This window comes from Ranitomeya variabilis, chromosome 5 (genome assembly GCF_051348905.1).
Source record: "Ranitomeya variabilis isolate aRanVar5 chromosome 5, aRanVar5.hap1, whole genome shotgun sequence".
Taxonomy (NCBI): domain Eukaryota; kingdom Metazoa; phylum Chordata; class Amphibia; order Anura; family Dendrobatidae; genus Ranitomeya; species Ranitomeya variabilis.
In genome coordinates, this window is record NC_135236.1 from 608,836,585 (window position 1) to 608,859,449 (window position 22,865).

Consider the following 22,865-nt stretch of genomic DNA (forward strand, 5'->3'; position numbering starts at 1 on the left):
ACATAGGACCAGAATTGACGAGACAGTTCCAATTTATGACATGTGACCGTGAATAGAAAAAATATGGATTATTATGAAAGAAGATGTAAAATATAGACCCAATAAGACAAACAATGACGATCATGACGAATATGGCACTAAATTGTGTTGACTATTGCTTTATTTTATTTTCATAGTAAATGATAAAGAAGAAAAACTTTCTTCCCCATGTGAAATAAAGTACTGTGGACAAGGAAGAAGATGCACTATTAGTCTGGAATCTGGACTTCCAGAGTGTTTTTGTGTGGAGAAATGCAAGCCTAGATATATGCCAGTTTGTGGATCTGATGGCAAGTTTTATGAAAACCATTGTGAACTTCACCGGTCTTCCTGTCTACATGGAAAGAAAATATACATTGTGCACAGCAAAGACTGTTTCTTCAAAGGTAAGCTAAAAGCATGCATGAAAATAATTTATAGACATTTGTAAACCACAATCTATGTCTACTAGTTTACAAGCATCATTAATAGAGGAACTTATGAAGACAGATTCATGATAACGAACTTGAATATGCACTGTAACTCCTCTCCAACGTCTTTTTTTTCCCACGATACTTACATAATATTTGTCAAGAATTTAATTTATGCTCTGAACTAATGTAGCCTCTAAAGTAGAGGAATGGATGATTTTTACTACATCTTGCAACAATGATGCTGGATTAGGTAGCAGAGCGCAAACCTTTGTAGGAGATTGGCTATTGGTTAAGAGTAGGGTAGTGGGAAATAGGTGATGTCAACATTTTTTTAAGATTTACGTTTTTAAAAGTTGAAAATTGAATATTTCCTACAACATTTCAGAATAGCTTAAGATGTAAAGTAAAAATTTTAAGACAATTAAGAAATTGCAATGAAAAAGTGATTTAAAATAATCGTATGGAATTTACTCATTTATATAATGCGTTTCACATAGACATTGCTTTGCATTGAAAAATCCTTTTTATTGCTTTATTATTATATTTTGCAGACAATGGCATTAAGTAAAAGTTTTTGTTTTCAATTTAGACTTTAGTCTTTTAGAAAAGATCTACAGAATGTGATAAATGTTTAATAAAGAGGTATCCCACTACTGAAACCAACCTGAATGCAAAAGTGGACACTAAAGGAATTGTCCCCTATCTCAATATTGATTATCTATCCATAGGATAATTAATCAATATACAATTAGTTGGGGGGTTGCGACACACAGCAACCCCCACTGACATGCTGTGATCACCCCCCGTGGTGGCTAGAACTAAACATTGTATGGCGCAGAACAGCAAGGTCCTGTACACTGTTTCTTGTCCATCGGCAAATACTGCAAATAAGCTATTATTGAAGAGAATAGAAAATGATCTACATTACCCTGTAGCAGCCACTAAACAGTATATGGCTGTGGTGTTCTGCTCTGTGCACTATTTACATATGGCCATCACTAGGGTGATGACAGCTGATTGAAGGGATTGCAAAGTATTTGACTCGCACTGATATTATATTGCTCACCTATATTAAGGATAGGTTATCAATATAAAAATTGTCAACTAACCCTTTATTGTGCATGGTACTATGAATTAATCGGAATCTGTCAGCTATTCAGCAATGCGCCAATTATCAAGCTGTGTTCAGTTATTTATTTATAATGAAGGTTTTATCATTAGATTATAACTGTTGTGACTAGCTGGCACCTGAGCAGTTGTCTGACCACACCCCCTCCTCTTATAAGCGGGTTACTGTTCATAGACTATGTAAATACAGAATCTGGTGTGGTCCAGGTTAGCTTTCTGAGCTCTGCTCTATGCTGCATTTAAGAACCCTACTTGTGTCAAAACTGCTGCACACAGTAAACTAAGTGATGCAACATTGGATTCAGAGTCTATTTTCCTACTTTATTATTATTATTATTATTATTATTATTTATTTATATAGCACCATTAATTCCATGGTGCTGTACATGAGAAAGGGGTTACATACAGGGTTACAGATATCATTTACAGTAAACAGGTTTACAGTGACGGACTGGTACAGAGGGGAGAGGACCCTCTCCTTGCGGACTTACATTCTACATTATGCCTCTCTCAGATGAGGTAGTTAAAACCTTGTGACTAGTGTTGAGCGATACCTTCCGATATTTGAAAGTATCGGTATCGGATGGTATCGGCCGATATCCGAAAAATATCGGATATCGCCGATACCGATACCCGATACCAATACAAGTCAATGGGACACAAGTATTGGAAGGTATTCTGGATGGTTCCCAGGGTCTGAAGGAGAGAAAACTCTCCTTCAGGCCCTGGGATCCATATTAATGTGTAAAATAAAGAATAAAAATAAAAAATAGGGATATACTCACCCTCTGACGCGCCCTGGTAGTAACCGCTGTAACCGGCAGCCTCCGTTCCTAAGAATGAGCGAGTGAAAGACCTGCGATGACGTCGCGGCTTGTGATTGGTCGCGTGACCGCTCATGTGACCGCTCACGCGACCAATCACAAGCCGAGACGTCATCGCAGGTCCTAAACTCCTCATTCTTAGGAACGGAGGCTCCCGGTTACATCGGTAAGGTCCAGGGGCCGCCGGAAAGGTGAGTATATCCATATTTTTTTATTTTAATTCTTTATTTTTTACATGAATATGGATCCCAGGGCCTGAAGGAGAGTCTCCTCTCCTCCAGACCCTGGGAACCATACACTGGGAACTTACGATTCCAATTTTCGATATCACAAAAATATCGGAACTCGGTATCGGAATTCCGATACAGCGAATATCGGCCGATACCCGATATTTGCAGTATCGGAATGCTCCACACTACTTGTGACTGATTCCCTTTAAAGTATGTGGAATATTGAAATAAAGGAATTACTTCACATTGATGTAATTTCACAAATTAGAAACCTCCTTAATACAGTCACTAACAGTAACCTTTTGATTTACAAAATAGGGGTCGTGGTACTGGTTTTGACATTACTGTAGCATATCTTATAAATGAAAACCCCTCAAAGTACTGCAATTGTGCAGCATATTTTCTTTTACCTGTTGTTGAATGCTAATTCCACGGCTTGAATAATAATTGTGCTGCTTGAATAATTCTGACAAAGTTGATTTGGCAGGTAAGCAAAAACCTGCTTTGGATGTCGCATCAAACCAAAATTCACGTTTGATGAGCCCAACCCACCCACAATGAGCGTAGATCAGTTCCAAGACCCGCTGCTATGTTCATTTCAGGCATTCATTATTGAAAGTCATTAGCCGATGTAATGAAGATTGATATCAGATGCTTTTTGGATACATTTGTTTTCACTGAAACTAAAATAAGATAAATAAGATGATACAAAAGGTACAGATGTTGAGTTCAGAGCTATTACAGGAATAAAACTCAATTCTGCTATTCATTTTGTAGAGACCTGAGCCTGCTAATAGTTATTACATTTTTATTACATGATTTAAAAGCTATTCGAATTAATTTAGCATAATATACTTTTATTAGATTTAAGTGTATGCTGTTTTTCACTATGAAACATGTCGATTTATACCAAGTGAATGTTAGAATTTGTACCTTTCACCCTTCTAAAATGATGTTAAAAATGATTAATACTCCACAGAACATGACAGCTCTCAAATCTGTGTCAAAGAATGGGCAACCAATTTTATGTATCTTTAAATCAAACTTTCAGAAAAGATTCGGTTGTTACTAAATTAATATAAGACAGTACGTAGAAGATAACAGGCACAATATTACACTGCTAGTTCACCTAACTTGGAGAAAGCTATAATACCAGCCTCTGCTAAATGTATTATGCCGGTTTAAGAATCAATGAGACAGTAACACCAATTGGAACATCTCATGAAGGTCAGACCCTCCGGAAAAGAACATAGCAGGGGGCCTTGGAATTGATCTATGCTAATTACGGGTGGGTTGTGAGATCATCATAATTCATCTCTCTCCTCGCCACTCCCCCGCTGCCCCCTTTGCAAATCTCTTCACTGGCTCCCATTCCCTCAGCGTATCCAGTTCAAATTATTAATACTGACCTACAAAGCCATCCATAACCTGTCTCCTCCATATATCTCTGAACTAATCTCCCGATATCTTCCCTCACGTAATCTCTGGTCCTCCCAAGACCTCCTTCTCTCCTCCACACTTATTCGCTCTTCACCCAACCGCCTCCAAGACTTCTCCCGAATATCCCCCATCTTCTGGAATTCTTTGCCCCAACACATCCGACTATTAACCATATTCGGATCCTTCAGACGGAACCTTAAAACCCACCTCTTCAGGAAAGCCTACAGCCTGCACTGACCCTGCTCCCTCCTCACCACTACTGAAGCTACCTACTCACCAACACCGGAGCTCCTACAACCCTCAACCTATTGTCTCCATCTCCACCATCCTGTAGAATGTAAGTCCGCATGGGCAGGGTCGTCTGTTATGATCCTTAGTGGTTGAGGATCACGAATTACTCCAGCTAAGTAACAAACATAGGACAAGCTGTAGGGAGGTGGCAAACTGGACTGACCGCAAATCTGAATCTATCCAATCACACTAGAAGTAGCCGGTGAACGTGCCTAAAAAATCCTAGACGTCTCGAGCCAGCCTGAGGAACTAACTACCCCTAGAGAGAAAGAAAGACCTCTCTTGCCTCCAGAGAAATAATCCCCAAAGATATAGAAGCCCCCAACAAATAATAATGGTGAGGTAAGAGGAAGGCACATACACAGGGGTGAAAACAGATTCAGCAAATGAGGCCCACTAATACTAGATAGCAGAAAATAGTAAGGGGTCTGTGCGGTTAGTAAAAAACCCTAACAAAATATCCACACTGAGATTTCAAGAACCCCCGCACCAACTTACGGTGTGGGGGGAGAAACTCAGTCCCCTAGAGCAGGGGTCCCCAACTCCAGTCCTCAAGGCCCACCAACAGGTCATGTTTTCAGGATTTCCTTAGTCTTGCCCAGGTGATAATTGCATCACCTGTGCAATACAAAGGAAATCCTGAAAACATGATCTGTTGGTGGGCCTTGAGGACTGGAGTTGGGGAACACTGCCCTAGAGAAACCAGCAAGCGAGGAGATCACATCTTAGCAAGCTGGACAAGAAACATGATGAATGCTGATAATCAAAAAATGAGCGGACAAAAACTTAGCTTGTCTTAGAGAGGCTGGGAGCAAGGTAATCACAAGGAATCTGAAGAGCATTGAATACATTGATAGCAGGCAAGGAACTGAGTATCCAGGTGAGTTAAATAGGAAACAAACCAAGGATAATGAACCAGCTGATGCAGCCAACCTGCAGAAGACAACACTACACAGTACCGCTTGTGACCACTAGAGGGAGCCTAAAAATAGAGTTCACAACAGTCGTCACCCCTCTGTATCAGTCTGTAATTGTTAGTTTGCTTACTGTAAGTGACATCCATTATTTGAAAGTAACCCCTTCTCATGTACAGCACCATGGAATCAATGATGCTATATCAATAAATAATAGTAATAATAATAATATACAAATTTAAGGCTCATTTAATATTAAAGGCTTTTCCTAAAGATAACTGAATCTTTAGGGTAACTCCGAGAACTACAAATGAAAAGGGAACTTTTGCTCACTAGAATGAGAACACTGCAAAACATCTCTCATTTATGCCTTTGTTTTATGTAATGGGGGCTGGATAAAAAATCCATTAATGTTAAGACTTATTTTGTTGATGCAACATAAGACAATGGGGAGATTCAACAAGACTGGCCACTGTCTTTCTGGTCTTGATGAGAGGGCTTTTTGAATGGAACACTCTTGATTCATTAAGAGGCTTTTGCCTCTTACAAAATTAGGCGAGGTGCATATTAGCATGCATTGCTGTGTACACCTTGCCACAATTTTTTCTCCAGCCTCTGCTGGAGTAAGTTTTGCGGCATAGCAAACACTGCTGCTCATCATTAATTTGTCAAATTCCCATTCTGCCCAAGCTCTGCCCATTTTGTTGGAACTGGGGCAAGAATGCTGTGAACATGTCAAAAATTGCATTTTTTTTGTTCACAACCTAACATTTGCACAAAAAAATGCAACTTTTCAAAGCTTTTTTTTTTAAATAAAAGTTGTAGTAAATCATACCTAATGTCTTTAATTTGTAAAAGACTTTGCAAACTGGGTTCTGAAGAAAATATACCAGTAAAGGCTCGAGAACATTAGGAATAACATTACTCATTATACTAAACTACTTTTGGAAAGTAGATTAATGAAAAATATCACCTCTAATTGTCTTTTACATTTCTTGTCAATGAGTCTATAAATAAATTAGGAATCTGACAGCTAGAGTACTCAGGTCATTAGAACCCAAATCCCCTTGCTTTGTCAGTTTGCACAGATTGCCACTTGTGGACCCTTAGAGTAGTGTGTCATGGTACAGTAAAAATGTCTTTCTATAATTCCTTATACACCTTTTAGGCAGTATAGAAATGAGAAGTAGTGACTGACTTCAAGAATTGCTTGACATAGCAAAACCATAGCAATTGCTGACTTAGGTCAATGCAGCAAACTGCAAGCTTAAATATTGATAGTTAACTGAAATCAGGATTCTGGGAGAATTAGGAGCTTTAGAAAAGTGTTGGCATCAATAGCGTCTTGTCAAACAAATTTTCTTCCTCGGGAGATTTTAGAGAGCAGTGCCCTTTGGTTCCTTTCTAAAACTCTGTTCTTGCTTCTTGGCATCTCAGCTAAAGAACTGCTGACTTGGCATCTGAAATCACTTTCAAATATATTGGAAAATCAAGCTGTAATTGAGCAAAATGTATTTTGAAGCTGCCCCAAATATAGAGATTATGGAATTTTCATGCAAGAACCTATATCTGTAACAGTTCCCGAATTTAACAGGAAAATTAAGCAGCATGGAGAAGCTAAATAATATCATGTAAGAAATTAATACCTAAACACAAAAATGGATACAAGTTGTAGTATTTCGCCCCTTAATTGTACATCCTTGAGTTGTCATCTGTTAAACTTTTCTTTTCGAAAGCTGACAACATTTAGGCAATGTGTCGTTCGTTTGGATTCAAACCCCTGCTCCTGTGGTCCATGGTTGGTGTCTTAGCTACAGGAGATACATTTGTTCTTTGGGTGTTTTAGTTCTATTATTTTTGCTTCTGTCACTTTGGGTAACAGGTGTTTTTCATTTACTCTATTTGTCTGCCCTATCACCTTTAGGGTGCAGCTTTATAAACTTTCCCCTATAGGTGTTTCCTGCTTTTGCTAGTCTTAGTGGTATTAATTCACTTAGTTTATGTTGGTTGCAGCTGTTTCATGTGGGATTACTTTATTCCTTATGTAATTACTATTCTAACGATACTAGGAGCTGCTATTGATGTCCAGGGTAAGCTGCCGTCGAGCGTGGGCGCCATTGCATTATCTTAAGGTGCCAACCATCGGCAGGGAAAGACCAGTGTCAGAGTAGGGCTTTTAATAGTTTGTACAGGGATCTATCGGGTTCAGGTATTTGTCTTCTCAGTTTGTACACTACTCGCGTGAATGTGCTTTAGCAGTCATAAGTAGTGTTGAGCGATACCGTCCGATACTTGAAAGTATCGGTATCGGATAGTATCAGCTGATACCCGAAAAGTATCAGATATCGCCGATACCGATACCCGATACCAATACAAGTCAATGGGACACCAAGTATCGGAAGGTATCCTGATAATTCCCAGGGTCTGAAGGAGAGGAAACTCCCCTTCAGGCCCTGGGATCCATATTAATGTGTAAAATAAAGAATAAAAATAAAAAATATTGATATACTCACCCTCTGACGCGCCCTGGTTGTAACCGCCAGCCTCCGTTCATAAGAATGAGCGCTTGAAAGTCCTTAGATGACGTCGCGGCCTGTGATTAGTCATGGAGCGGTCACGTGACAGCTCACACGACCAATCACAGGCCGCGACGTCATCTAAGGACTTTCAAGCGCTCATTCTTAGGAACGGAAGCTGGCGGTTACATCGGTAAGGTCTAGGCTGCGTCGGAGAGGTGAGTATATCAATATTTTTTATTTTTATTCTTTATTTTACACATTAATATCGATCCCGATACCGATTCCCGATATCACAAAAGTATCGGATCTCGGTATCGGAATTCCGATACAGCAAATGTCGGCCGATATATATATATATATATATATATACAGCTCTGGCAAAAATTATGAGACCACTGCAAAATGTTAAGTTTGTCTGATTTTTCTCTTTATAGGTATATTTTTGAGTAAAATGTAAATTGTTCTATTATTCCATAAATTTCTGACAACATGTCTCCGAATTTCCAACCAATACATTTTGTAGTTTTTTCTGACAAAGAAAAATGGTTAAAAAAAACCAGTGCTTTCAGACCTCAAATGCAAAGAAAACAAATTCATAATCATTTAGAAACAATACTAATGCTTTAACTCAGGAGGAGTTCCGAAATTAATATTTTGTGAAATAACCATGATTTTTAATCACAGCTTTCATGCGTCTTGGCATGCTTTCCACCAGTCTTTCACACTGCTTCTGGCGCAAAAATGTAAGCAGTTCTTCTCTGATGGCTTGTGACTATCCATCATCCTCTTGATTACACTCTCTTAATTTTTGCCAGAGCTGTATATATATATATATATATATATATATATATATATATATATATAATGTCATCTGACACAAATATCTTGAAGTAATATATTTTTACCGGATTAATGTAAGTCTCTTAACCACCACGCAGCAGCTCATTTTCATTTTTGCGTTTCTGTTTTTTGCTCCCCTGCTTTCCAAAGCTGTAACTTTAGAGTGGGGTGAAATTGCAAAAAAAGTGCAATTTCACAACTGGTTTTTTTTTACCATGTTCACCAAATGCGAAATCTGACCTGCTATTATGATTCTCCGGGTCATTATGAGTTTGTAATTACCAAATATGTGTAGGTTCTTTTTTATTAAAGTAGTGAAAGAAACATCCAAAATTTGTTAAAAAAATATTAAATTGCGCCATTTTTCAAGACCCATATAATTTCCATATTTCGTGATCTGGTGCCGTGTGAGAGCTTATTTCTTGCACGCCAAGCTGATTTTTTTTTATACCATTTTGGTGCAGATACGATTTTTTGATCATCCATTATTACATTTTAATCCAATGTTGTGGTGTCCAGAAAAAATGTAATTCTGGCTTTTTGACTTTTTTTCGCTACGTTTACCAATCAAATTAATTATTTTTATATCTTGATAGATCGGGCAATTTTGAACATGGCGATACCAAATATGTGTATTTTTTATTTCTTTTGCATTGTTTTATTTTGAATGGGGTGAATGAGGGGTGATTTGAACTTTTATTTTTTAAATTTTTTAAAATATTTTTTAAAACATTTCAATAGTCCCCACAGGAGACTAGAAGCTGTGATCATTTGATCACTTGTCCTACATAGAGCAGGGCTGCAGCCCTGCTCTAAGTAGCGGCAATGCTCACTTGCTATGAGCACTGACAGCTGAGCGGAGCTCATTGCAATCCCTTCAGTGACAATCACAGGGGTCTGCTGCAGACCCCAGGTTGTCCAGAAAACCCATCGGCAACCCGTGGTCATGTGACACCGGTGCCAATGGGCGGGATTAGTGAAGCACATCCGATGCAATCACATTAAATACCGATGTCAGAGTTTGACAGTGGCATTTAACAGGCTAACAACTAACTGCGGGTGGATCACGATTCCACCCGTAGCTGTTAAGGGCACATGTCAGCTGTTCAAAGCAGCTGACATGTGCTGAAAAAGATGTGGATTCAATGCTGGAGCCCATATCAAAGAAGGAGACACGACATGCGCTGTGCATGTACGGTGCATGTCGTGAAGGGCATTTAACAATGATGGTTGATAATGGGAATTTTTCAATAATTTCTAAGGGTTCCACACTAACCTTGGTGTAGCCATGATTATAACCCCAATTTCTTAAACTGTGAAAAAAATGTATTCTTTTTTCCCCTCACAAAACAGTTTCACTTTTCCACTGGTATTCCCTTAAATGGGGATGAGCTGCAATAGTCTATAAAGTCCAAATATAAGATTTACTCTGTTTCTGGTAAAAAAAAAGCAGACCTGTTTTTCATGACACATGAAATTAGTATCATATGGAGAACGTAGATACTCCCTACTTGATTGCAGATGGTGGACTTTATGACTGAAACTTTGTGTCTACTGTATTCCATTACAGCTCCAATTACCTAAATAGTGGAAAAATGTTTGTGTTGTTTGGGCTAATAGATTAGAGGATCTCTCTTTGAAGCATACTTATTTAAAATGGTTGTTGAAGAAACTACATTTTAAGCAATAGATCTTGGAAGAAAAAGAAGGATCTTTAGATGTTTAAGTAAAATAATGTTCCAGCACTAATATAATCTTATAAATGTGCCCTGTTGTGTACTGTGTAATGTCTGTGTCTGACCATACAGGATCATGGTCTGATCATACCACATCTCCTGGCTAAAGATGGAAACAAGAGTATACAGACATTACAGTATGAGTTCACAGCTGATTCTTTCTGGGAGTTAAAGAGTTGTTTTGACAGATAAATGTTTAACCTCACAGTAAGCAGCAGTTGTGATCCCGTGCTGTACTGTCTGCATATTCTCTTTTGCATCCTCACCAGGCCAGGAGATGTGGTATGATCAGACCATGTTCCTGAACGATCAGACACAGTCATTATACAGCAGGGGCACATTAATAAGATTTTCTCAGCACAGGAACATTTTTTTTAACACATTTAATTGTGGAGCTTATTTTTATTCCAAAAATCTATAAGTGAAAATGTACTTTGAGGGACAACTCCTTTAAGTAGGACAGCATAGCCTAAAAACAGATTTGCTTGACAGGGAACCTGTCACCAGGTCTTTGCTACCCCTATAGAGAACAACATGATGCTGCCCCTATTGAGAATAGCATGATCGGAGACCTTAATACAAGGAGAATGTACAAGTAAACAAGGATAGAACAATGGAAAGGACACAGGCTACCTGGGCAAGCTGAAGATATGGATATACTCTTCATGCATCAGATTGCCAAGCTATCAAAAAAGGGACACTGTTGAATGCTCTACTTGATGAGGGGAACTGTTGTATGCTCTACTTGATGAAGGGAACTGTTTGAAGTTTATTGTGGAAGAAGCTATTTTCTGCCACTACTGTGAGAGTCTATTAAACGTGCATTGTGACAAGTAAAGTTTTGGAAGGTGGCTATGACCAGCACTGTATGGAAAAGAAACTAGAACAACATCGCAAAATAATTGCCAACAGCTGCAGTATAAAATATTTCAAGGAGCCACTCTGCTATGACACAGTTTAGGTTAGTGAAACCTTAAGGGCATGTAGATTTCCATCCATTTATAAAGTAAAATTTCATGTTTCTACCCAAATGAAAAATATTTAGAATTGAGAGTCCTCAGTGGTTGATACCTTTTAATGGCTAACTGAAAAGATGGTAACAAATTGCAAGCTTTCGAGACTACACAGGTCTCTTCATCATCATCATCATCTCAATTCTAAATATTTTTCTATCTACTGGCTAACACGGTAATAAGATATATTTCTTTCCTGTATGTTTCTACCCAAAATTTGTTTGAACAAAGACATGACCACTCAATTTATCTTAATAATTTTCATGGTGATGAACTGTCACTACAATAGAGTTATATATCTAATTAAATGTACAATAGCTTAGCAGAAACCCACCAGGATAAGACATGTAGATTGTCTTACTATGCTGCAGCACTGCAACTTGTATATACAGAGAATTTTAGGGGCCATAAAGCAGGCAGCAAAAAGTCTCCACATCATTTTCTACATTGAATTGTTTAGTCCTGTTAATGATCAATGTCTCTTAATCTTAAAATCTCAGTCAATAAACAGTGTCATATAATGTGAGATCTTTCAATGCAAAATTTGGAATGAAAATGAAAGGGTAAATTAGGATAGAGAATAAAAGAGCAAGTCAAAGGAGACAATGACAGAGTAAGGAAGGCTTCTGTGAAAGCAACAAAATAAACTTCATGTTCTAACTCACAAGTATGTTAGTTGACCAGTGTACAATAATGATACTGCTTATCCTAATTTCATATTGTCATATTAACTATTTAACAAGTGGCGGGGCATAATAAAGGGACGAAAACTTGTAAATCCAAAAGAGGTTTCAACTTTTAAAATTAGACATTTATTCTTGGGATTAAGACTGTGCTACAGGGATACGGCAACAAACAATAATTTCCTCTGTTTCAGGGGTCAGAAAATCGCAGCGTTTGGCTACATGCACACCAGCACTGGTTGGATCTGATTTTCTTTCCAGTTAACTATGCAGATTTCCCTTGTTTGCTGATTGCAAGGGTTAAACTCTACTGCTTGTCACCTTCAGCCTTCTGTCCTGAGTTATCTCAGCTGTTATTTTCTCCACTCCCATCTGGTATAAGTACTCAGCTATTAGCTTTGGTAGTTGCCAGTGATAGCTTGCTATACCTTGGGAATTATTTGGAGCTTTCAGCAGTGTACAGAGAAGTCATCTCTGGAGATTGCTACTTACAGGTTTATCTGGAGTCTGCCTTCAATGTTTCTCCCTTTTGGATTGCCTCTCCCTTCCTCTCCCTTTATAAACCATTCCTTAGTCTGAGTGCACTGAGAATGATTGCTGTTTTCCTTTACCCTTATTTGTTTCCCTTTGCGTCTTTTTCTTAAACTAAGATTAATGTTCCTGCTGCCTCGCTCACTAGCCAGGACCGTGCTTAGGGCAAAACTAACTATAAGGGGTGAAAGAGTTTGGGGTTTCGCTTTGCAAAATTCATGGGTGTCCCTCTATCCTTTCCCTAGTTGCAGTGCTTCCTTTCCCATCTGTCTCGTCGTACACGGTCTGGCTCCTTGGCGGAGCATGACACACTGCCCACTTATTGCAAATAACACATCTGTTCCTTATATTTTCAATGAAGATTTGAAATATTTTTAAAATGTTGCAGGCTTTAGCTAAATCCATCACTTGTGCTTTACAAAACACATTATGTAAGTTAATTGTGGATTGATTTAACTCTGTGCATTGCATAGATTCAGTTATTAGAGCTAAGAAATAAACATTACAACATGTATGGCATTAAATCATTTGCAATGCTTATTGTGGTAGAATGGGTGTTGATTTGGGGAAACTACCCAGTTATTCATATTTAAAGGGACTCTCCGGGATTTTTGAAAAGTTGATTAAGAGAAATGAATGATATTAAATAAAAAAAAGGGAGTTGCAGGATACTCCGGTCACATGGGAGCGCACAGGACACAGATGAAAGGATTAAAAGTTTCTTTGTTTATTGAAATCCACAACGCGTTTCGACGGATCAGCTCCATCTTCATCAGGTGGCAGGATACTGCTTTATGACTGTAGCCATTAAACGGTTGCAGAGATCACTGAGTAATGGATGTGAATCACTATTCTAGAATGCAATCATGTATTATGGTTGCCTTGGTGTTTCCTTGTTATGACATATTGCAACAAATGTCACATTTGAATCCCATCATTAGGGCAAGGGCAGGTGAATGTAGTTTCTCCCATCTGAGAGAATAAGGACGATTATCCAAATTACACATTGGTCAGATTTTGATCCATGTGATCATTGTGTGCTCTGATTCTTTTGGATGAGGAGAAGATGGAGAAAACACATTCTCCATTTTCTCCATTGTATCAGTCTGTGGAAAATTGGACAACACTTGGATGTTATCCAAGTGCAGTCTGATGGATTCAATTTTGCATGGTTGACTGTAATCTGAATATCAGATCAAACTCAGGCATGCAGCTATTTTTTTCCTCGGACAATCTCTATCCAAGGAAATACTCAGACATGTGTATGGCCCAATAGGATAAGATTGGCCCGGGTGAGATCCGATGTTTTGTCGAGTTGTACTTGGACCGATAATACTGTTGTCAGCATGAGTCCTTAGTGGTTGAGATTTGGAGATCTAAGATTTACAATGCTAAACTGTGGGTGGTCTCTACTGCAGCTTAGACTCCAGCTTCCCTCTGGCCCTCTATCACCAACCTTACTCCAGGGCATGATTAATGTAGGACTTGTGGGGACCACTGTAGACACACAGAAACAGCAATAACCAATGTAATTGTGCCAGTATTTGACAAGTTCAATATGCAATCCTACAATGTCCTTTTTTTACCATAGATTTGTAATGCACTACGTAAGGAAGGTTGTTAGTTGTTCCAATATGTTTCCAATGACTCCTTTAGGTGAGTCAATAGAGCAAACCACATATAATATGCATATAAATAAATCTCAATGTAAAAGTGTGGTGTCACATCATAGGATAATCTTTAGCTCCATTTGGATTGCTTTGGTACACCTCGCAACTGGTATGGATCTGGAATGTGCTGTCTTTATGAGGTCTTCTGCTTAATATTTTTATTTAGATTTTTTGTGTTTTTAACTCTCCACAAATGTTGTAACAAATTAAACTGTCACCCTGCGTAATTCCACTCTGAGAGAATTATTTATTCTAAAGTTAACGCTAGCTTGATTTTCTTCCACAATTGCCATTAAAAAAAAAAACAAGAATCTTCTAAAGCAGAAAAAATCATTTGAACTAAAGTGGGATGTAAGATGGTACAGATACTTCTTCATGTGTGGTGAACATGGCTTCCCATTAGACAATCATCCAGTTAATAGAACCCTCTGAGCATGAACATCTGTTTTAATGATATATTTACTCACGCATTTCAGCACTGTAAAATATGTAATACTCTATCAGTTCCTATGCCAGCTCAATGATTAATATGTTGCTTGTGTTTCTGTGTACTGCTTTTTCTAACCTTGTGTGTGTTAGGCAGTTTTGTATTCATCTTACGTTGCAAAATGTTATAGAAAATGAGTTCTAGGTTCAGGAATCAGCAGCCATGCAATAGCTGTATCATACCTAATGATACAGTGTCATACTTCAATAGGTTTTTGAACAATCCTTGAAGTAATAAATAAATATTCAATATACACCATATTCAGATATTTGTTTTTTTTTTTTACCATACAAGCAGTTGATTGTAATGTTGTTGATTTTAACTTGCATTTTGTTCATACTTCATCAAGGAAATAAGACATATCTTTATTCTGCAAAATGTATATACTGTACACAGCTAGATCACCAGGACTAAAAGTTACTGGAGATTTTTCTGCATTATATCAGCCATTTGATGTTTTCACTTACACAACTTAAAAAAAATATTGTGGTCTATTTTGAGGACTGGAAATGAGTATATACTCCTAAACAATGAAATTGCAACACCAAAAAGAAATAGTTGTGGATTTGTGGAAATTACAGGCTCCAGAGACATGTTCTTGCTATGCAAATAATGAAAAATGGAAATAAAATGTTCAAAACATCTTGATTTACTCATTATTGAATATGAGCGACACATGCAGAAATTCCCACACATTTACATACTTTGCATGTTAATAATGACTTTATTGTTGGTTGGCTGAGAAATATTTTCCCATATTTAATGCATTTGGGCATGCAAATCATCAAGATCCACTTCAGGCAATTCCTTTTGAAATTGCTGACCAATGACATTCCAGTTGTGCTCAATTAGAGACAGAGATTCTGCAGGCCATGCTAGCATGCTTTAACCATGCAGGCTGCTCATATGAGCATGAACAACATTCAGCCTGGTGTTTTTCTGCTGAAAAACAGCTTCTCTGACACTTTTGTGGACTGGTTGTACCACTGGTTGCACCCACAAATCCATGCAATGCTAAGCTCTTAGTATACCTAAAATGAAGACTAGACAGGTCCCACTACCATATATTAAACCAACCCAAACAGAAACAAAACTAGTATGATGTCCCAGCCTAAATACCTCTTTATACCTTTGCCCACTTGGCCTTCATTAGACATGGGCAAACCCGAACAGTAAAATTTGGGGTTCATAATGAACATCTACTGTTCAGGCATGGACCCCGAACACTGACTTCACCAGGAAGTTTGTGTCGCTGTTCGGGTTCGGCATCACGAACACTGGATGTTTCTCGTGCTGTAATCTGCATGACAGCATGAGAAACACCAATGGATCTTATCAGTGATAAGATTAAAACCACCGGTCAGAGCGCTGCACTTCTCACACTGTCAGATGACAGCATGAGCTTGCAGCTGTGACTGTAAGTAGAAAGTTTACTTCCAGTCACTGGCATCGGCTGATGGGACTATTACTCTCATCTGTCTATGCCTATTGCTACTGATAGCAGTGGCAGCAGGTGGCGTTTGATGGGAGTATTCATCAGCTGTCACCTTTGCTCTAAATAAATAATAAAAAAAAACTGTGTGGATTCCCCTGTATTTTTGATAGTCAGCATGGCAAAACTGACAGCTGTAGGCTGCGACCCTTAGTTGTCAGTTTTAGCAAGGCTGGTTATCAAGAATCAGGGGGTCCCCATGTCATTTTTTTTAAATTATTTAAATAAATAATTTAAAAAACAGCATGGGGTCCCCCACATTTTTGACAGCCAGCCAAGCTAAAACAAGGTAATAGATTTGACAATTCTGGCACTTTACCCGCCTCTTCCCACATGCTCTGTGGTGGTGGTAAGTGGGTTCACATTTGTGGGGTAGATGTCATCTTTGTATTGTCCAGTGACATCATGCCCATGGCTTAGTAATGAAGAGGCATCCATAAGATAAATACATAGCCAGAATAAAGTCCTTTATTTGAAATAAAAATACACACTTTTACTTTTTTATTTAAAAATAATAAACACAGTTATACTCACCTAATGCCCATTCCACTGAAGCCATAGTCTCCTATAAAAAAATAAAATAGAAAAACAGCCATAACCCCTACCTGTCCATTGTTCCGTACCACTCTGTAATACATGTCTAGGGTAAAAAGTTGAAAACCACTGAGGAATGAGCTGCTGAAAGCTTAACGTCAGTGAATAGCGGTGACTTACTTGAGTTTACTGCAGGTCACTGATGCTGTATTCCCAACCGGGCCCCTGAACTGCAGTGACCTCAGTGAGATCACTGCTAGCACAGTGAGAAAAATTCTCACTGTGCAGCCCTGAGCTCAGACTTAATAAGGCGAACTGCAGTGAACTCACCGATACACCGTAAGACTTTTTCTCACAATGCTAGCGGTGATCTATTTCTATTATTGAAATTATACCAAGGTGTGGCTCATACATGATAGTGAATAAATCAATATATTTATATTTTTTCTTTTACATTTTTCCATCATGTGCACATCATTAACATGTCTGTCCATCCTGTAATTTCTATAACGCCATGCATATACACCAATTACCACTTAGTACACGTTTTATCATTGCCTAAGCAAGTGTAAGATTAGTTGGAAATGCTCTGTAAATGTAGTAAGTTAAATACTCCATTGCTATTAAGTGAGCAAGAATATGGTGTAAAAAGATATCTTCAATATTTGTAGCATGTGTAAAAAAATTGGCAATGTCAGAGTTTAATACATCTATCAGGGCTTGTTCTCATATGCGGATTTCATTCAAAATGTACAAACTGCATGAATAGTTTATCATAGATCCAGATATTCAGAGTACAAATGAGCAGATTGTTCATCTTTTATGCCTGCTACTGAACAAAAAGATCTTCATTTATTATGTAGTTTATGCCAATTTTTGCATAAATTGTACCTAAAAAAGTCGTATATTATGACGTGTACAAAATTTGTGCTAAGAATATCAACTTTTTACTGAATGTTCTAATATGTTAAAATGCAAATAAATTTCGTAATAGACGAGGTAGAAGGGATGTAGTCTCCAAATCTTAAGATACATTTCCACCGGATGGATACACTCAAGATTTTTTGACTGGATTTTCAGCGTAAAACGTCTGCAGAATGATACAATTGCACTAAAATAAGTCATATTTTGTCAAATCTTATCCACATGCTGTTGTGTAGGAAATAGATTTGTGGGGCTGATGATTTTGGAAATGGAATTTATCCCTTGCAAAGCATTAGGTAACATCAATGAAAGATCAACCGAAAACACAAGAAATTAACATGTGTGCACTGCTTTTTGTGAATTTTCCAGTCAATTCATGTTCTATGCGGACATCCCTCCTCCACAGATTTATTGTTAGGGCTGGCGGAATGCACCGAGTTAATTGAGAGATGTCATTTGGTGCATTCGCAGCCCGGGGTCCACCGTGCAGGAGAGGACCTGCTGCTGGCAAATGGTGGCCCTTTATGGCGGTAGAAGCGTACTCTGTTACTTCACAGAGACGCTGTGCCAGGTCTCACTCTGACCCTCGGTGGCTTTTGAGCCTGCGCCTGAGGACGCCCTGAGTCAGCAGCTGAGACTTTGGCAAATAAGAAACGCGGAACCCTGTTGACTTCACAGGAGTATCCAGCAACTGCCGAGCTGATGGCAGTGTGTGGCAACACAAACATACAATCTCCTCACCGGAGGAGTCAGTATTCTAGGGGCTTATTTCAGCCAGGGCCCTAAATCCATGCACACAATCTCCTCGCCGGAGGTGACGGCATTCTAGGGGCTTATTTCAGCCGAGTCCCTGAACACACATAAATGTGACCACACTGGTGCATGCACATAACTGATTCAATACTAGCGCATGGCCGTGCGGTCATGAGAGCCTTCAATAGCTGCAGCAAGTACAGGACCTTCCTAGAAGGACCAATGAGAGGCTGCTACAGAGCCTGAGCACCTTCAGGACCTTCCTGGAGGACCAATGGATTTAGCTGCAGTATCTGAACATGTGACCCTCGATCTCCACTGAGAAATCTTACTCTGGGCATGTTCAGAACGAGAAAAGCAGGACTTAGTCCCAGAAGCATCTGCTCGCCGCTGCCCAGCACTGGATTCAATGGCAGAAGTTGGAAAAGCAGCAGTAACACTTTGTACAGAGTAAGACTGAGCGAGATTCTGGGACTGATGTCTCTGCTGAGCAGGCTCCACTGCCGCAGGAGAAGAATGGGAGACCGCAGCGGAGATGGCCCGAGATTCCCCCTGTGCAGAGGCCGGAACTCAACCCCTAACATTTATTAAGCTGAAAGTGCAAATTTTTTGGTCAAGTTGAAAGTGTTAATTTTATAGTCAATTCCTGGTCCATGTGGACATCCTCCTTACACAACTTTATTAAGTTTAAAGTGGGAAAATGGAGTACATTTTTTAATGAAATCTTCTCCTAGTAGATGCAATTTTCTGACTTTCAGAGAGTCCAAAAACGCATCAAATTTCAAGATGCACGCTTATGCTCAGCTCTTACTGGCCCCTGACCCACCAAAAACTCCAGCAGCTTAATTTAATGAAATCGGTATTTTGCTTTACCCTTTCCTATATGGTCTGATGACATTCAGCTTTAGGGACCATGTTTACAAGTCGGTATCTCAACCATTTTGGTGTCTTCCAGCTGGGTACAATTTTTGGTACTGGCCAGGTCACCGCCAAAAACTGCTATGATAGTGGTTCCCTATGTCTGGGACTCTTCTTATTTCCTACTGGTTGGTCACGGTGATGAATCATGACCTCCTTTAGACACTGTACTAAATCATTGACCCTACCTGCTCTCAGCAGTCAAGTGGGTGGTTAAAATAAGTGATGGACAACTGTCTTTATATACACACATATACAGCGTCAGTCACTAATTAGTACTGCCCACTTGGCTGCTAAAACCCATATTGAACAAGGATTTAATTGAATGAAATGTTTAAATATTTTAGCATACTAATTTTTTTCCCAAAAAAGCGACATATTATTCTGCTCAGATTCTCCTACTGTATTACATATTGCCTGCAGATCCTGTCGAACCTTTTAGGTAGTCTGATTACTTTTTACGTGGTCATATAAAGTAATAAACCAAAATCAGTTCCAGAGTAAAATTTCTGCCTCCTACAGTCTATCGTAATTTCTCTATCCACAGAGGAAATGTAGGTGCAGTATTTGTGCAGTATGCCGTACATTAAGATAACACTTGTGTTTTAAACACGTATCAGACAGAGGGAATATTCTCTGAACGCACAGCGTGATCTGTTAGAAAGTGGAGCCATAGACAGCAGACTGCCTATAACAGCTTTACATTATAAGTCAGTAACATGCTTCTGCTGACACTTTTTCCTCATAACAACTAACAAATATTGTAAATCCTTCCTCAACTTTAAACCATCAGATTGCAAATTACAGATCATTTCTGACCTTGCAATGCAGCTGTCAAACCAGAAAGTGTAGTTTGCAAAGCTAATCAGTTAGAATAATATGCACCAAATATTCTTACAGATGTTTGAGGAAAGAATGTCTAATTTTGTATTCCAGTTCCTTAGACTCTGCGTGTTCTATCTGATGCAAAACAGTCTTATTATTAGAGATGAGCGAACTTGTTCAGAAAATGTTTGACAATTTCAAATTTGGTACTAACGTAGCACATTCGGATTTGTGTTCACTTTCACGGGCATTTTTATGGAAAGTCTGCAAAATTTGGTCACAGTTCAGTAAATCATCGTGTTTCCACTAATGCTTTTGTTATTACTTTGGCTAGGATAGTGGTGCTCTATGATGAGTGGGGTGGATGGGGGGACGTGTTTGATGAGGGGAGGGGGTGTGGAGAGGTTAGAGGAGTGATGCGCTCTTTTTGTCCCTTAAATGGAACCTGTTAGCAGGATTGTGCTCAGTAACCTTCAAACAGTGTTAGGTTGGTGCTTTTAAACCGATTTAAATGATACCTTGGTTGGTGAAATCCATCTTGTGGTTGTTTAATTTTATTTTCGGTTTTCAGTTAATGAGATTCTCATGCTTTGGGGTGGGGCTGTGGGTGAGGTCTTTATGTGGTGCTCTGCTTATCTATTCATCTGTATAATCCCTCACTGACCTGCTCCTTATTTTACACAATGAATATTATATATATTTTTAAAAAATCACCTGGATGGTTGCAGAGTTGTGATACAGGGAAGAAACAAGGGTAATTGTTGTGCCACTTATGAGGACTGTACTGTGTGTGATGTTAAGATGGAGGAAGAGGTCACTTGATGCAGTGCTTGCCATCCACTGGAGCATATTCTGGCCCTCATCCCCAAGGCAAACCCCTGTGCAGCTGCCAAAGAAAGAGAGTAGAGTAGCCCATCCAGTAACAAAAGTTGTCAAAATGCTGTGCAATTACTCAGTGCAGCAAAACAAGCCTACTTCTCATCTCTCATATCATCCCTGTCTCACAACACTAAACAGCTATTCAGTACTTTCAATTATCCCTGATTCCCCTAGCTCACCATACCTATACACTCATCCCAGCTGAAGACTTTGCCTCATTATTTAAGCAGAAGATTGACAACATAAGGCAAACCATTTACCTAAAGTCCCCACAGCCCCTCTTCATAACTAATCAACTCTCCTCTAAAACCAACTTCTCAACTATCATGAAAGATCAACTTTCCTCTTTACTCTCTAAATCACATCTCACTACCTGTGAACGTAACCCAGTGCCATCCCTCCTCATTCCAAACATTACAACAGTCTTCATCCAAAAACTATCCCACCACTTCAAGCTATCACTAACAACTGTTGTCTTCCCCTCATGCTTCAAACATATCTCAATCACATCCATCCTCAAAAAGTCCTCCCTTGACCTATCCTTTGTGTATAGTTATCGTCCCATATCACTTCAACTCTACGCATCAAAACTAGTGGAACAACACATTTTTAACTGTCCTTAAACATCTCCTCCTGCTCCCTTTTTGACCACTTACAATCTGTTTTCCAGAATACTAGTTGCTGAAGCTTGAACACCACACCTGATTTAAAATGAATGAATCATAATATATATGAATTAAGAGTGCATCAAGAACCCTTAAATGCTGCTACTTCCCTGGCATCCTGCCATCCCAAGTATGGAATTACCTTTGACCATATTAACATTAATTCAGAATTGAAACCATGAAACCTGTTGACGACCGACCTCATCATAGTGAGCAGTTCTGCTAAATGAAAAATGCAGAGGTAATTCCCACCCAAGTGAGGGACCAAGATAGCCGGAGAAATGGGAGACCATGCAATTTCCACTATTTCTGGTTCAACCTGTGGCCAGGTCAAGCCCCTAGCACCCTCGTGGAAGATATTGATGACATAGAACCCAAGTTCTCTCCCCCTGGTCAGCCCTCTATGATGCAAAAAAAATATACGAGTATCCCATGATCCACACTGTGGGTTTAGTTCCACCTATGATAAAGTAACAGATTAGTAGTGTAATGCAATTTCAGGTCTAACATATCTAGAAAAACAAGATGAATGTCATCTACCAATATGCTGAATTTCAAAATTAGGCAAACCTGCATAGGCAGCTTCCATAGCTGTCCCAACCATAAAAGAATGTGTGCCAAATTCCCTGCGGTGAATACCCAAGGATACCAGGCACTTATGAAAAACAGACTGAAACTGAAATCTTGTGAGAGGAGACTCACGCTCATAGACCAAAACAAGAACCAACCTGTTGTAGTCATAAATTAAACAATTTTATAGAGAAAAATTAGCCTGGTGTAAAATCTGAATGAATCCATGTACCGTAAACAGTTGGGTCAGTTATGGATTTTTAAATACGAATCCTGAGTCACCCCTCAAAGAGTATAACATGATCATGACAGAGGACGCCCGGATTATGTCTTGATAAGAAACCTAACTCTCTGATATGTAACATAACAAAAAGCTGCAAAAATGAGAGTGGACTCAAACTGAGTAGTTATTTAGTTATTGGAAAGAAATAGTTCTTCTATGACCTCTTTTCTAGCCTGCTATTCAGTGATGGAAGGAGCTCCTCATGACATCCACCCATTCCATGAGTTGAAAATTAAAAAACAATTAGGCTAAATGGGATTGAAT

General features: G+C 38.9%; 1 protein-coding gene across 1 annotated transcript in view; it reads left to right on the top strand.

Moving 5' to 3' along the window:
- FSTL4 (follistatin like 4) overlaps positions 1-22,865 on the top strand; it is a 1,598,383-nt gene that overhangs the window by 778,362 nt on the left and 797,156 nt on the right. The window contains exon 4 of the mRNA XM_077266082.1: positions 177-425. Coding sequence (XP_077122197.1) covers positions 177-425 — 249 coding nt within the window. The remainder of the gene's footprint in view (positions 1-176; positions 426-22,865) is intronic.